Source organism: Zingiber officinale, chromosome 3B (genome assembly GCF_018446385.1).
Source record: "Zingiber officinale cultivar Zhangliang chromosome 3B, Zo_v1.1, whole genome shotgun sequence".
Classification (NCBI taxonomy): Eukaryota; Viridiplantae; Streptophyta; class Magnoliopsida; order Zingiberales; family Zingiberaceae; genus Zingiber; species Zingiber officinale.
Window position 1 is genome coordinate 1132073 of NC_055991.1, and position 11109 is coordinate 1143181.

The 11109-nt window shown below is 36.8% G+C and overlaps 2 protein-coding genes across 5 annotated transcripts; both read left to right on the forward strand.

Moving 5' to 3' along the window:
- The first annotated feature begins 1610 nt into the window (after positions 1 to 1610).
- LOC122055405 (aspartic proteinase 36-like) lies at positions 1611 to 10481 on the forward strand. Of its 4 annotated transcripts, XM_042616832.1 has the most exons (18): positions 1611 to 1763; positions 2940 to 3069; positions 3149 to 3242; positions 3364 to 3435; positions 3819 to 3929; positions 4196 to 4310; positions 4547 to 4606; positions 5393 to 5947; positions 6194 to 6323; positions 6509 to 6768; positions 7125 to 7352; positions 8557 to 8719; positions 8835 to 8908; positions 9000 to 9096; positions 9213 to 9279; positions 9507 to 9578; positions 9656 to 9802; positions 10096 to 10481. In XM_042616832.1, exons 8-18 carry the CDS (start codon positions 5688 to 5690, stop codon positions 10338 to 10340), a joined length of 1743 nt encoding a protein of 580 aa, XP_042472766.1. In that variant the 5' UTR covers positions 1611 to 1763; positions 2940 to 3069; positions 3149 to 3242; positions 3364 to 3435; positions 3819 to 3929; positions 4196 to 4310; positions 4547 to 4606; positions 5393 to 5687; the 3' UTR covers positions 10341 to 10481. The 4 variants fall into 4 exon arrangements, with proteins under 4 accessions (XP_042472766.1, XP_042472765.1, XP_042472768.1 ...); XM_042616831.1 differs by lacking the exon at positions 3364 to 3435; XM_042616834.1 differs by lacking the exon at positions 3364 to 3435 and having other exon boundaries at positions 9966 to 10255.
- On the forward strand, positions 1622 to 3893 carry LOC121967937 (protein WVD2-like 1). The gene is made up of 5 exons (XM_042518476.1): positions 1622 to 1703; positions 2940 to 3067; positions 3157 to 3264; positions 3364 to 3435; positions 3819 to 3893. The coding sequence occupies exons 1-5, from the start codon at positions 1622 to 1624 to the stop codon at positions 3891 to 3893; spliced, it is 465 nt and encodes a 154-aa protein (XP_042374410.1).
- Positions 10482 to 11109: the final 628 nt, after the last annotated feature.

An 11109-nucleotide genomic window follows, 5' to 3' on the forward strand; every position in this document is an offset into this window, starting at 1 on the left:
CAATATTAACTAAAATAATTAATTTGTAATTTAATTCAATTAATTAATATTAAATAATTTTTAATTAATTTAATTACTCACCCTTAGTGACAAAACCGGTTAAATGAAAATCAAATAAATCAAGGTGGCGTTTGGTTTGTGGGTTTGGGAATGAGGGAATGGATTCATTCTCAAATCTTGTGTTTGGTTAATGAGAATAGAATCAAGATTTTGGAATGAAATCCAAAAATTTGGATATGGATGAAACTCACCCCTCCCTTGGGTTTTTGATGGAATAGAAATGTGAATTAAATTTTAGACAAAAATATCCTTAGTATATTTGTTCAATTTTTTTTAATTTCACACACACTCTCTCATCATATTTTCTCTCTCCTTATTTTATCATCATATTTTCTCTCTCCTTATTTTATCATCATATTTTTTCTCTCAAGATACTTTCTCTCTCCTTATTCTCTCTCTATATTCTCTTCCATCATACACTCTCTCTCCTTATTTTCTCTCTCTTCATTCTCTTCTATCACACTTTCTACTTATTTTTTCAGCATACTTTCTCTCTCATCGTACTTTCTCTCTCATCATACTTTCTTTCTCCTCAATCTCTCTTAGCATACTCTCTCCTCATTTTCTATCATCACACTTTCTCTCTCTTTATTCTCTCTCATCACACACTCTCTCTTTATTTTCTCTAATCACACTTTTTCTCTCAGCACACACTCTCTCATCATATTTTCTCTCTCTCCAATCTCACATTTTCTCTCATAACACTTTCTCTCTCTTTATTTTTCCCCATCATTCTTTCTCTCTCAACCAACTTTCTCTCTCATCATACTTTCTCTCTCCTCACTTTTTCATTTTCTCTCTCTTTTTTTTTTCCATAACTCTTTCTCTCTCAGCATACTTTCTCTCTCCTCAGTCTCTCATTTTCTCTCATCATACTTTCTCTTTCTTTGTTTTTTTCCCAACCCACTTTCTCTCTCAACCCACTTGCTCTCTCCTCACTCTTTCATTTTCTCTCATAATACATTCTCTCTCTTCATTTTTTCCCCTGACTCTTTCTCTGTCAGCACACTTTCTCTGTCAGCACTCTCCTCATTTTCTTTGATCATACTTTCTCTCTTTTCATTTTTTTCCAACACACTTTCTCTCTCATCATTTTCTCTTATTATATGTTTCTCACATTCAACTTTCTCTCCTATTTAATTTTTTTTCTCTTATTTTCCTGTAAGAATAAAAAAGAAAATTTAGGTTCATTCCGATTGAAAATATTTAATTAACTAAATATCATTTTTAAGAATGATATCCAAGTTCATATTCATTCATATTCCCATTCCGATTCATAGGAGAGAACAAAACTACCCTAAATGTTTTTAACTCCAGTGATAAAATGTCTTGCTTTTGTGACAGACACCCGCAGTTCTTACCACCTCCAAATTGTTGACTAGCATGGGGCCCTGGTCATGTTCTTATTATATGCAGGTGCCTTTATGCGTGCGACGTTGTGTTGTTCGTGTAATACTCATCCGATTAATCCGAGTCCTCTCACCGTTCCACCGATTACGGTAAGCTCACCCTTGAAGCTGTGGCTTAATGGGACTCCACTCCACGTGGTGGTGAACTAGTGATGGCGCCGCCAATAGAGAAGGGAGGTGCTGTAAATAGCATAACGGAGCTCAACGTCGTCCAGAGAAGGGGCGGCGACCGCCGTGGAAGAGGAGGCTGAGGCGAAGGAAGCAATCGCAGCCATCGCAGGTCGAAACGAAGAGGTACGAGGTTCCAATGGCATTTGTTTCTTTCCCTTTTGGTTCTCTCTTCGTTGGGTTTCGAGGCCTCTGCTAAATTCTGTCGTTTGATCTCCCGTTCGTTGTTTGAATCCGCCCCAATCCTGTTAGGGTAGACGTTTGGAGATTTGAGTGACCATTTGATGGGTAATTTGGCTGGAGCTCTTGTTCATCGCTGAATTGTTTCTTTTTTTCCTTCTAGATTTGACTTTGTGATTGAATTTAAGACGGATTATGTTCTAATTTTCTTCTATTTCGCGAGATTTGATTTTGTGATTGAAATACATCCTGCGTCTGTCTCATTTTCTTGGTTTGGATAGTTCTTGTTACGCGATTGATCTCACGGGCACTATTTGCGCGAATGCATATCGTCTAAATGTGCAGTGCAAACAATACAGGTCTTCCCTTGGTGCATGATTCATCAGGTCTCTGTGATGGATTTGATTTTCCATGAAATGACTAATTGATTTTAGCCATGACAGTGAAAGCAAAAGATAAAAGAAAGAATTGGAGGGAAGCATCTTCCTTAGTAGATGAGAGCTTGTTCAACGTATTATATTTCTAATACCGTCTTAAAAATTACTGCTTTCATTGAATTCTTTGTGGAACTTACTCTCTAATCGATTTTGCTCTTGGTATTGCTTATTTCCTGGATCATTTTTTTCATGGTAATTTCATGTTAAAATCTCCCTTTACTAATTCTGGGAACATATTGCTTTTCCTTGAATAAAATTTTCCATGGATAACTGGTCTCTTCTGAAAGTGTGTACAAAAGTACATTTAGATCTTTTAATGTAAGACTGCATGATCACCACCTTTTTTGGATTGTATGCTATTGAAAACTCTGTAACCAATGTACTTGCGCATGAGAGTAAAATTGTGCTAAAAGGAAGATGTACATGATTTTTTCCCCCTATCAAACAATGGCTCACTGAAAACTAATATGAAAAGGACAACTTAATAGGAAATGTTAACAGATGTCAATACAAGATAGGAAAAGTAGCGCTTGATCCTAGACACATAGTATTTAATCGCAAGGGATCAGCAAATATGCATGCCCCTCAAAAATTAATCATAAGCCAGAAGCATCGAAGCATGATAATGTTGGAAATGCAAGACATAGTTACACTGTTCCTCAACCATTTTCTCTTGCAACTGAAGATCGTCATGGTTCTACTGATGAAGCAACTGCCAGCAAAGAAAAGCATGGGGGAGCAGACAATTCACATTTGCAACCTGACATGAAAGTAGACCAGACTGTCACTGGCTATCGCTACTCTGTTGCTCCTGTGTATCCCTTTTTTTTTTTTAAATTTCTGACTACATGATTTTATAGATCCTCTATTAGTTTTTCCTCAACTATTTATTAGTCATGCAGCTTCTGTCAAAACATGTAAAGGAAGAACAACTGTCGCTACTGCTCCTACTTTCAGATGCATTGAACCTGCAGAAAAGCGAAAAGAAGTACTGTATTTTCTCTATTAAGGCATTTTTTGTTGTTATCATAAAGCTTAAATCCACATAATATCATGGTTGTCATTTTTTCTCTACTGCATTTTCTCTATTAAGGCTTTTTTTTCTTCAGTTCTACACTAAATTAGAACAGAAACATCATTCTATGGAAGCAGAGAAAATGCAATTCGAAGCTAGGATGAGGGTATGCTTTCACATTATATATAGGATATTTGTCATGGTTCACGAGAATTTGTACTTTGTTATTTGTTGCATTTATCTTGCAATATCTTTGTCAATGTCAATTCTTCCTAAGCAATATTTGGAGGCAGGGTTCACCAGTGCAGATTCATAGATTTGTTTTGAACAACTTGCATTTGTGCAGTCAATAAAATTTTTAAGTTGCAGTTAGAATTTGGTGCTGTGACAATTTGGCATATGGGCTTGTGATTAAATATTCTTGTGGTGGATGCCTAACATACCATATAGATTTTTTTTTTCCTGATAAAAGCAAAGATTTAAACTTTATATGCCATCTGTTGTCCAGATATTTCTAATTTTAAATCATAAGCTTCTCATATTTTCTAGGAGGAGCAAGAGGAAGCTCTTAAGGAATTCAGAAAGAACTTGAATTTCAAAGCAAACCCTGTTCTGAGGTTCTAGAATGAGGGTCCTCCACCAAAGGTTGAATTAAAGAAGGTACTCACTGCTTTTCTATTATATTTATTCTAGACAAAGAATTTGCAAGTTATTCATTTTGAATTAAAAGATTAATATCTTTTACACAAGTTATTGCAAGAAGGAATCTTACTTATCCACCATGAATGAAGTAGTGTTCCTGCAAGGTTAATCCCTTCTTTTTAGTTACAAGCTTTTGTTACTGGTCCTCTCTGCTAGATTTCTCTCAGCAAAGCTTATCAGTTGCATTACTTGTTCTAAGTTTGGTCATTTTGGTTGCCCCCAAGGTACCTCTTACTCGCGTTAAGTCACACAAGTTAACTCAAACAAAGAGTTTCAGCAAAGCTAACCCAACCGAAGGAAATAAGTATGGTGCAGCATGCAATCGTCTTCATTGTCATGGTATGTGTCCTACCACGGAAGCAATGAAAAGGTTGCCAAACAGTTTGAAGAATGTAAAAAGCCAAAGTTTTAAATCAAAAGAGGAAGCAAAACCCCTTGCTACACTAAGCACAACAAATCAAATGATTGACATAGTCGGCGTACAAACCTAAAGTTTTAGTTTTGTTTCTTTGATTTAAGCCGAAATTTCATTATACATCACAGTCAACAGCTGATCCTATTTTTTTCCCCTCCAGATATTTCAATTGGGTGAAATGAGAAATTGTCAAGGTTTTTGATGCTGTAAGCTACTAAAGGTATTTGCATCCATATGTATGTAACAAGCTCAACTTTTGGGGGATTAAATCATTTTTGTTGTCTTGTTGCCATTTCTCTAATATCCATATGAATAGATTTGTGTGATTGGATGGATAAATATCATCTATATTATCCTTCAATTGTTTACTATTCTTCTGTTTGCTTAGTCCAATAGATAGAAAACTAGATGATTGAAAAAAACAAATTAAAGAGATGAATGGCTTGTAGGTCCAACCTATTCAATTTGCCTTGATTGCTTGACTCGGTTCATTAGACTTGCTTAGCCTGCTCAACACTCATCTTTGTAGTTCATCCATCTCATTTGACTTGTGTTTTTATTTGTATTTACGTGTGACAAATAATCAAATTAAGTTTACTATCTGTTTACTCCTATTTGGCACACACTATTATTTTACATCAAAGAAAATTGAAGCAAAGTATTTGCCAAAGTTAAGAGGGATGTATTCAATCAAGAGATTGAATGAATTGTTAGGATTATTAAAATTTTGATCAGGACAATTTGATGCAAATTTTTATAATTTTTTTTGTCTTAGAAACTATTTTTCATCATCAAATAGTGTGTAAGAGTTTGAAATTTTTTCCCGACTAACTTGACAGTCAACTATAAATTGGTTCATTTATTTTTTATATAATTTGAATGGTTAGGATTATCTTAAGAGTTTGAAATTTTCAGTGTATTTGATTATTTTGGAGCTATTTGAAAAAAGGAAAATATTTTGGGGACAAAATGAATATTTAGCTTAGTCCCCGAGTACACCGTACAGGATTCTCTACTATGGCGGCGAATAATATCTGCACAAGTCATCAGATTCGTCATCCACAAGAAACCAAAGCAGAGATGGAGCTCGAGAGGAAGAGGAAGAGCAAGAGGAAGAGGAAGAGTAGGAGCATGTAAATGGCATCGCAGCCTCACGCTATCCCTTTCTTTTCCCTTCCTCTTCATCTTCTCATCTACTTCGCTTCCTCTGCAAGCTCTTCGGTCGCAACTCCTTTTATACGAAAAAAGACGAAAAGTGAAGCCTTTGCGGAGAGGAAGAAGAGTGGTTGGTTGATCGGGAGATGTGGGGGCCTCCGTTGATCCTACTGCTCGCGATCTGGGCGGTCTGCTTGATAGATCATGTCTCCTCTGATAAGGCCGGCGACTGGATTCTCCCGCCGAAGCTGAGGCTGGAGAGGGCGCTGCCAACGAAAGGGATTGGGCTGGAGCACCTCCGGTCGCGGGATCGGGCCCGGCACGCAGGTCGGTCGCTTCTGCAGTCATCCGCCGTCGAGGTGGTGAATTTCCCCCTTTGGGGCGCCGCCAATCCTTTCGCCGTCGGGTATCCGCTTCCCTTCCTTGCGTCGGTTGGAATTTTTTTCCCATCTATGTTCACTAAAAATGTGACCTTTTTGAGTTTTTTTCTCCACTTTTTTCTCTTCGTGCAAACCTTGACTTTTCTGTTGCACAACTGCACGGATTACTAATAGAGGCTCTATGTTTCATCCTCCTTTTTCATTTGGTCTTTCAATTTTTTTTTCCTGTTTAATGCACTTAGAAATTTCTGATTCTGAATTTGTAATGACAGACTTTATTATACTCGTGTCCAATTGGGGAACCCCTCAAAAGAATTCTATGTTCAGATTGATACAGGAAGCGATATCTTGTGGGTGGCATGCAATCCTTGCAATGGATGCCCTACATCCAGTGGGTTGAACGTAAGAACTCTTCTCTTTTCTAAATTTTGAACTCCCTCAATCAGTGATTCAGTGTGACAGATCAATTCTCTGTACTTCTGAAATTGTTCTTATTTGATGGATGATACTCTCTAAGACTTAAAAGGCAATTCCTTTTAGAGCTTCAATGAAGTCTAATTGCATAAGTTGTCATTTGCTCATTGTAGATCCAGCTTGAGTACTTCAATCCTGAAACTTCTTTCGCATCATCACAAATCCGTTGCTCTGATGATAGGTGCACCTCAGGCCTCCAAAATGGGGAAACATTGTGCTCTACTTCTAGTTCTTCAAACTCCCCTTGCAGTTACTCTTTCCAGTATGGTGATGGGAGTGGCACGTCTGGATATTATGTATCTGATACCATGTATTTTGAGGCAGTTATGGGAAACCAGCAGACAGTGAATTCCTCAGCTACCATTATGTTTGGGTAACAAATAGTTATTAAGATTTGATCTTTTTATAATTCATTATTGCCCAAATTTTTTTGCAATTTTGGTATGAAGTTGGTTAACTCAAATGAAAAAAAAATCACAATGCCTTTTTTGTTTGTTTTTTGTTGTTGTTGTTGAATTTTTTGGGGTTTAAATACTGAGGAGAAGTTGGTTCACTGTTTCTATACTAAATTGTTTAGTTTCTGAGTAACTAAACAAGCATTCAAGTATGTCAAAGAAGAATATGAACTTCAATGGTATCTCCCTGAAAATTAAGGCTAATATACTTGGAAGCTGGAAAATGCTGATTCAACTTGGATGAATTTATAATTTGACATTTTCTTGTGCTCAGATGTAGCAACTCTCAGACTGGAGACTTGACCAAGGCAGACAGGGCAGTTGATGGGATTTTTGGATTTGGACAGCATCAATTATCCGTCATCTCGCAGCTGTCCTCTATAGGTGTGACTCCTAGAGTATTCTCTCATTGCTTGAAGGGATCTGATAATGGTGGAGGCATATTGGTTCTTGGAGAAATTATTGAACCGGGTATTGTCTATACCCCTCTTGTTCCATCACAGTAAGTCTCTTTGATGCAAATTCTATGGGGTCATTGAACAAAGTATATTGTCAGCCTAATTCTGCTTGTGATTTGGACTTGCTATAGGATCTTAGATGATTTTATTTATTTTCCAGAACCATTCTTTTCTAGCAGTTGGATAAAGACTGTATTCGTCGATTGCTGCTGTTGATTGTTACCACAAGACAACTAGTGATACTGGTTTACTTACATGTATGGAGTCCTTTTAGATTTGATTCTGTAGCAAGGGATTATGAGTAAAAGTTATGAAAATTATGTGTACCAGAGAGATGGAAGTATAATTCATCGAGTAGAAATATAAAGCCCCAGCTGTAATGCACACATGTTTTTTGATTTTTATCTTTATTTAGATTGGTGTGGCCTCATTTGATTTAGATTTTGTTAGCATCACAAATGTCTCTGATACCACTTGGTGGCTTTGGAGACTGCTGTAAGGGTCTGAACACCACTGCTAAAATCCATCATCTCAAACTGCATACTTGTCAATCCAAATCAAACTCTAGAATATGGAATAACCTTCACTGCTCACCACAAGCCCACATGATGGGATCTTCAATTCTCTTAGTAGAACAACACAAATACAAAAAGTAATTACATGGTTCAGTGTAAGGCTTCTTATACAATGAGAATTAAAGTTTATTCTTGTGATTCATTAACTAAAATTTGATAATGACAGGTTGTTTCCTAGTTGATGGTGGATGATTTGGTGCGAGCTTAATAATCGAGAGTTTTCATCACAAGCACTTTGCCTAATGGTCTTTTCTCAGCTTACATAGATTGGCTAATGTTTTAGCTTCCCTTATTTGCATTCTCTATTTTCCTCAAAAAATTTTAGCAAAAGGTGATTATGCTCACCCCAGGCGCCCCTCAGTCCGTCCCCAAGTTATGTGAAAGGAGATAAATCACGAGGTCAGCTTATAACCGACCACCAAGTTGGCTGGGGTGGGAGGGTTTTTTTTCTCCATGCGCCCGTTGGGAATTGATCTCTTGCCCCATTTTAACAAGTCTACCACCCTCTAGCCCACTAGGCATCCCGTGGGGACTTATTTTCCTCAAAAAATGCATTGATATTAGGTTTCTTCTTTAATTGGTCACAAATATTTTGTATCCTTACTCCAAGTTGTTTTCCCTTTTGCTTATTTTAGATCTATGGAATTATTTACTGCCTTGGTTTGGATTCCAGATCTCATTACAACTTACATCTAGAGAGTATTGCTGTCAATGGGAAAACACTATCGATTAGCCCATCTGTGTTTGAAGTATCAAACACACACGGAACCATCATCGACTCTGGAACCACATTAGCTTACCTTGCAGAGCAAGCTTATGATCCCTTTGTTAATGCAGTAAGTAAAACTTGATATCCTTGTATACGAGAAACTAAGCATGATTTTATAAAAATATCCCATTATTGGTTTATACCATCATATTTTGGTCTAATACTACTTATCCTATATGCAGATAATAGCTTGGCTTTCGCCATCTGTGCGTTCAGTACCATTTAAAGGAAATGAGTGTTTCATTACGACCGGCAGGTTTTTCCCATTGAAGAAGGGACTTCTTTTCTTCTTTTGAGCATTTTAACTACAATATATTAGTCTGTCTAATGCATCTCTGAATCTGCAGCATCGATGAATCATTTCCTTCCGTATCATTGAACTTTAAAGGCGGTGCATCCATGCCATTAAAGCCTGAAGATTACCTTCTTCAACAAGGTTATGTTGTAAGTTACTCTCCGAGCTTAATCAATCACAGTCAACACTCGAAGATTATCTACGTATGGCGCACGAAACAAGTTCTTCGAAACTATCTGGTAATCATTGTATTACTCATGCGCAGGATGATTCTACCATATGGTGTATTGGCTGGCAGAAGAACCATGGTTTAGGAATTACGATACTCGGAGGTTCACAATCTACACCTTTGTTGTGTTGTCTATGTAGCATCGATTTCTCATCGTGTTCACTTGGTTTTAAAGGCTCCTCGAGTACGACAGTTTGTGCATCATCACACACTTATCAGAGTCTTATTGAATTATCACACACTTCTATCGGATTCTTATTGCCATCTACACAACTGCTTTAGTGTTTGAAAATACTCTCTGCAACTAACTGGAACAATGCTTCTCCACAGACATCATTCTGAAGGACAAGATATTTGTTTACGATATCGCGAATCAACGAATGGGTTGGACGAACTATGATTGTAAGATCCATCACCTACAAAGTCCGTGTTGTTGGATATGATCTCTTTTGGAGCAATTGCTAAGCTTCTATTTGCAGGTTCTCAATCTGTAAATGTCAGCGTATCATCTGGTAAGAACCAGTACCTAAATACCGGGCAGCTTGATGTTAATGTCTCATCACGCATCGGATTCGACAAACTGCTATGGCTCAGCGTTGTGCTCGTGCTTCATCTTCTTACTTCAGGTATTTCACAAAGATAGGAAAGAAGCTCAACAAATAAATTCATTCTTTATTCATGTAAGGATGATAAACAGTGAAAATATTGTCAAATATGAATCGTTTAACCCCAAATATAATTTATGTTACATTGTTACCGCTATAGAAACTACTTTAATCCCTGTCGTAGGTGGTCAAAGTTTACAAACTAAGAAAAAATTGGAGCAAAAAACAAATTTGAACCAGAAATATAACGGAGAAAAGGGAGAGAAAAAACTTGCAAAGCCCATCATTCACGTAAGCCTTTTTGATATACGAAGGTTGGAAACGGCACGACAATATTTTTAAGAGATCATTAAATTCAGAAGTCAGCTGGTCAAAGTCAACCGTTGGAACGATTTATGACCAGAAAAAAGCTCATGGACAAAAAGAATGCCAACTACCGCCGCCACTACAGCAATTTGTCTATTACACCCTTGACATATGGAAATTACAAGATGATATATTTGAATTTGATCACGGAAGCTTCCTGTCCCATTTAAAACCTACCTTTCTCTCCGTCTAAGTTGGTAAAAGATCCCTATCAATCTATTCATATGAAGGACGCCGAAGCTCTGTGCGTTAATAAACAAGTGATTTGTTATCATATCATGTATGCTGTTCAAATCTTGATAAAATTGAAGTAAATATCTTCTTTATGTGTTAATCATTATTCCAAAGATTAGTAGTCGTCCGTGATTTTCTTCTTTCATGTTAATCTTGGGACAAATTGATAGGAGCGTTAGGGATGAGCGTGTTCATCTTTTGTTACCATGTACACTGCATTAGTAGGAATGTTATAAGCAATGGACAAGAAATAGTCTTCGTGATGTTAAAATATCCTTACAAGCAGGAGTTGATACGGTTTGAGTTTAAATGGATTTTGTGGAATCCAAAATCCAAGTTGAATGGAAATCGTTCCAGTTCAATACTTCAGTTTTAAACTGAACTGAAAGTATTGTTTAGTTTCGGTTTGAAATTAAAAATAAAAATCATATCAATCCAAATTAAACAATTTATTTTGAAGAAATATTTTGATTCAAAATTATAACAATAGAACTTATTATGATTTAAGGTTTACGCTAATATGGAACACAAACAAACCATAATAGCAAGCACTTTCTTAGTTATGTAGGTGACCGATGGAAAATTTTTATAAACTTGAATCGATTATCTTGGATTCAGTGTTATATGATTTATCATTTTATTCCCAAGGTTATATATCTTTTCGGATGAGTCTAGTGGCTAGCGCATGAGGTGTTGCTATCATGAGGTCTAGGGTTCGAATCTCGACA

What these genes read in the sequence shown, in the direction of transcription:
- LOC121967937 (XM_042518476.1), top strand. Translation starts at nt 1,622, where the DNA reads ATGGCGCCGCCAATAGAGAAGGGAGGTGCTGTAAATAGCATAACGGAG. An exon ending in GAGAAGGGGCGGCGACCGCC is followed by an intron (nt 1,704 to 2,939) that starts GTGGAAGAGGAG and finishes TTGCAACTGAAG; the next exon opens with ATCGTCATGGTTCTACTGAT. An exon ending in ACTGTATTTTCTCTATTAAG is followed by an intron (nt 3,265 to 3,363) that starts GCATTTTTTGTT and finishes TTTTTTCTTCAG; the next exon opens with TTCTACACTAAATTAGAACA.
- LOC122055405 (XM_042616832.1), top strand. Translation starts at nt 5,688, where the DNA reads ATGTGGGGGCCTCCGTTGATCCTACTGCTCGCGATCTGGGCGGTCTGC. An exon ending in ACCCCTCTTGTTCCATCACA is followed by an intron (nt 7,353 to 8,556) that starts GTAAGTCTCTTT and finishes TTTGGATTCCAG; the next exon opens with ATCTCATTACAACTTACATC. An exon ending in TGTTTCATTACGACCGGCAG is followed by an intron (nt 8,909 to 8,999) that starts GTTTTTCCCATT and finishes CTGAATCTGCAG; the next exon opens with CATCGATGAATCATTTCCTT.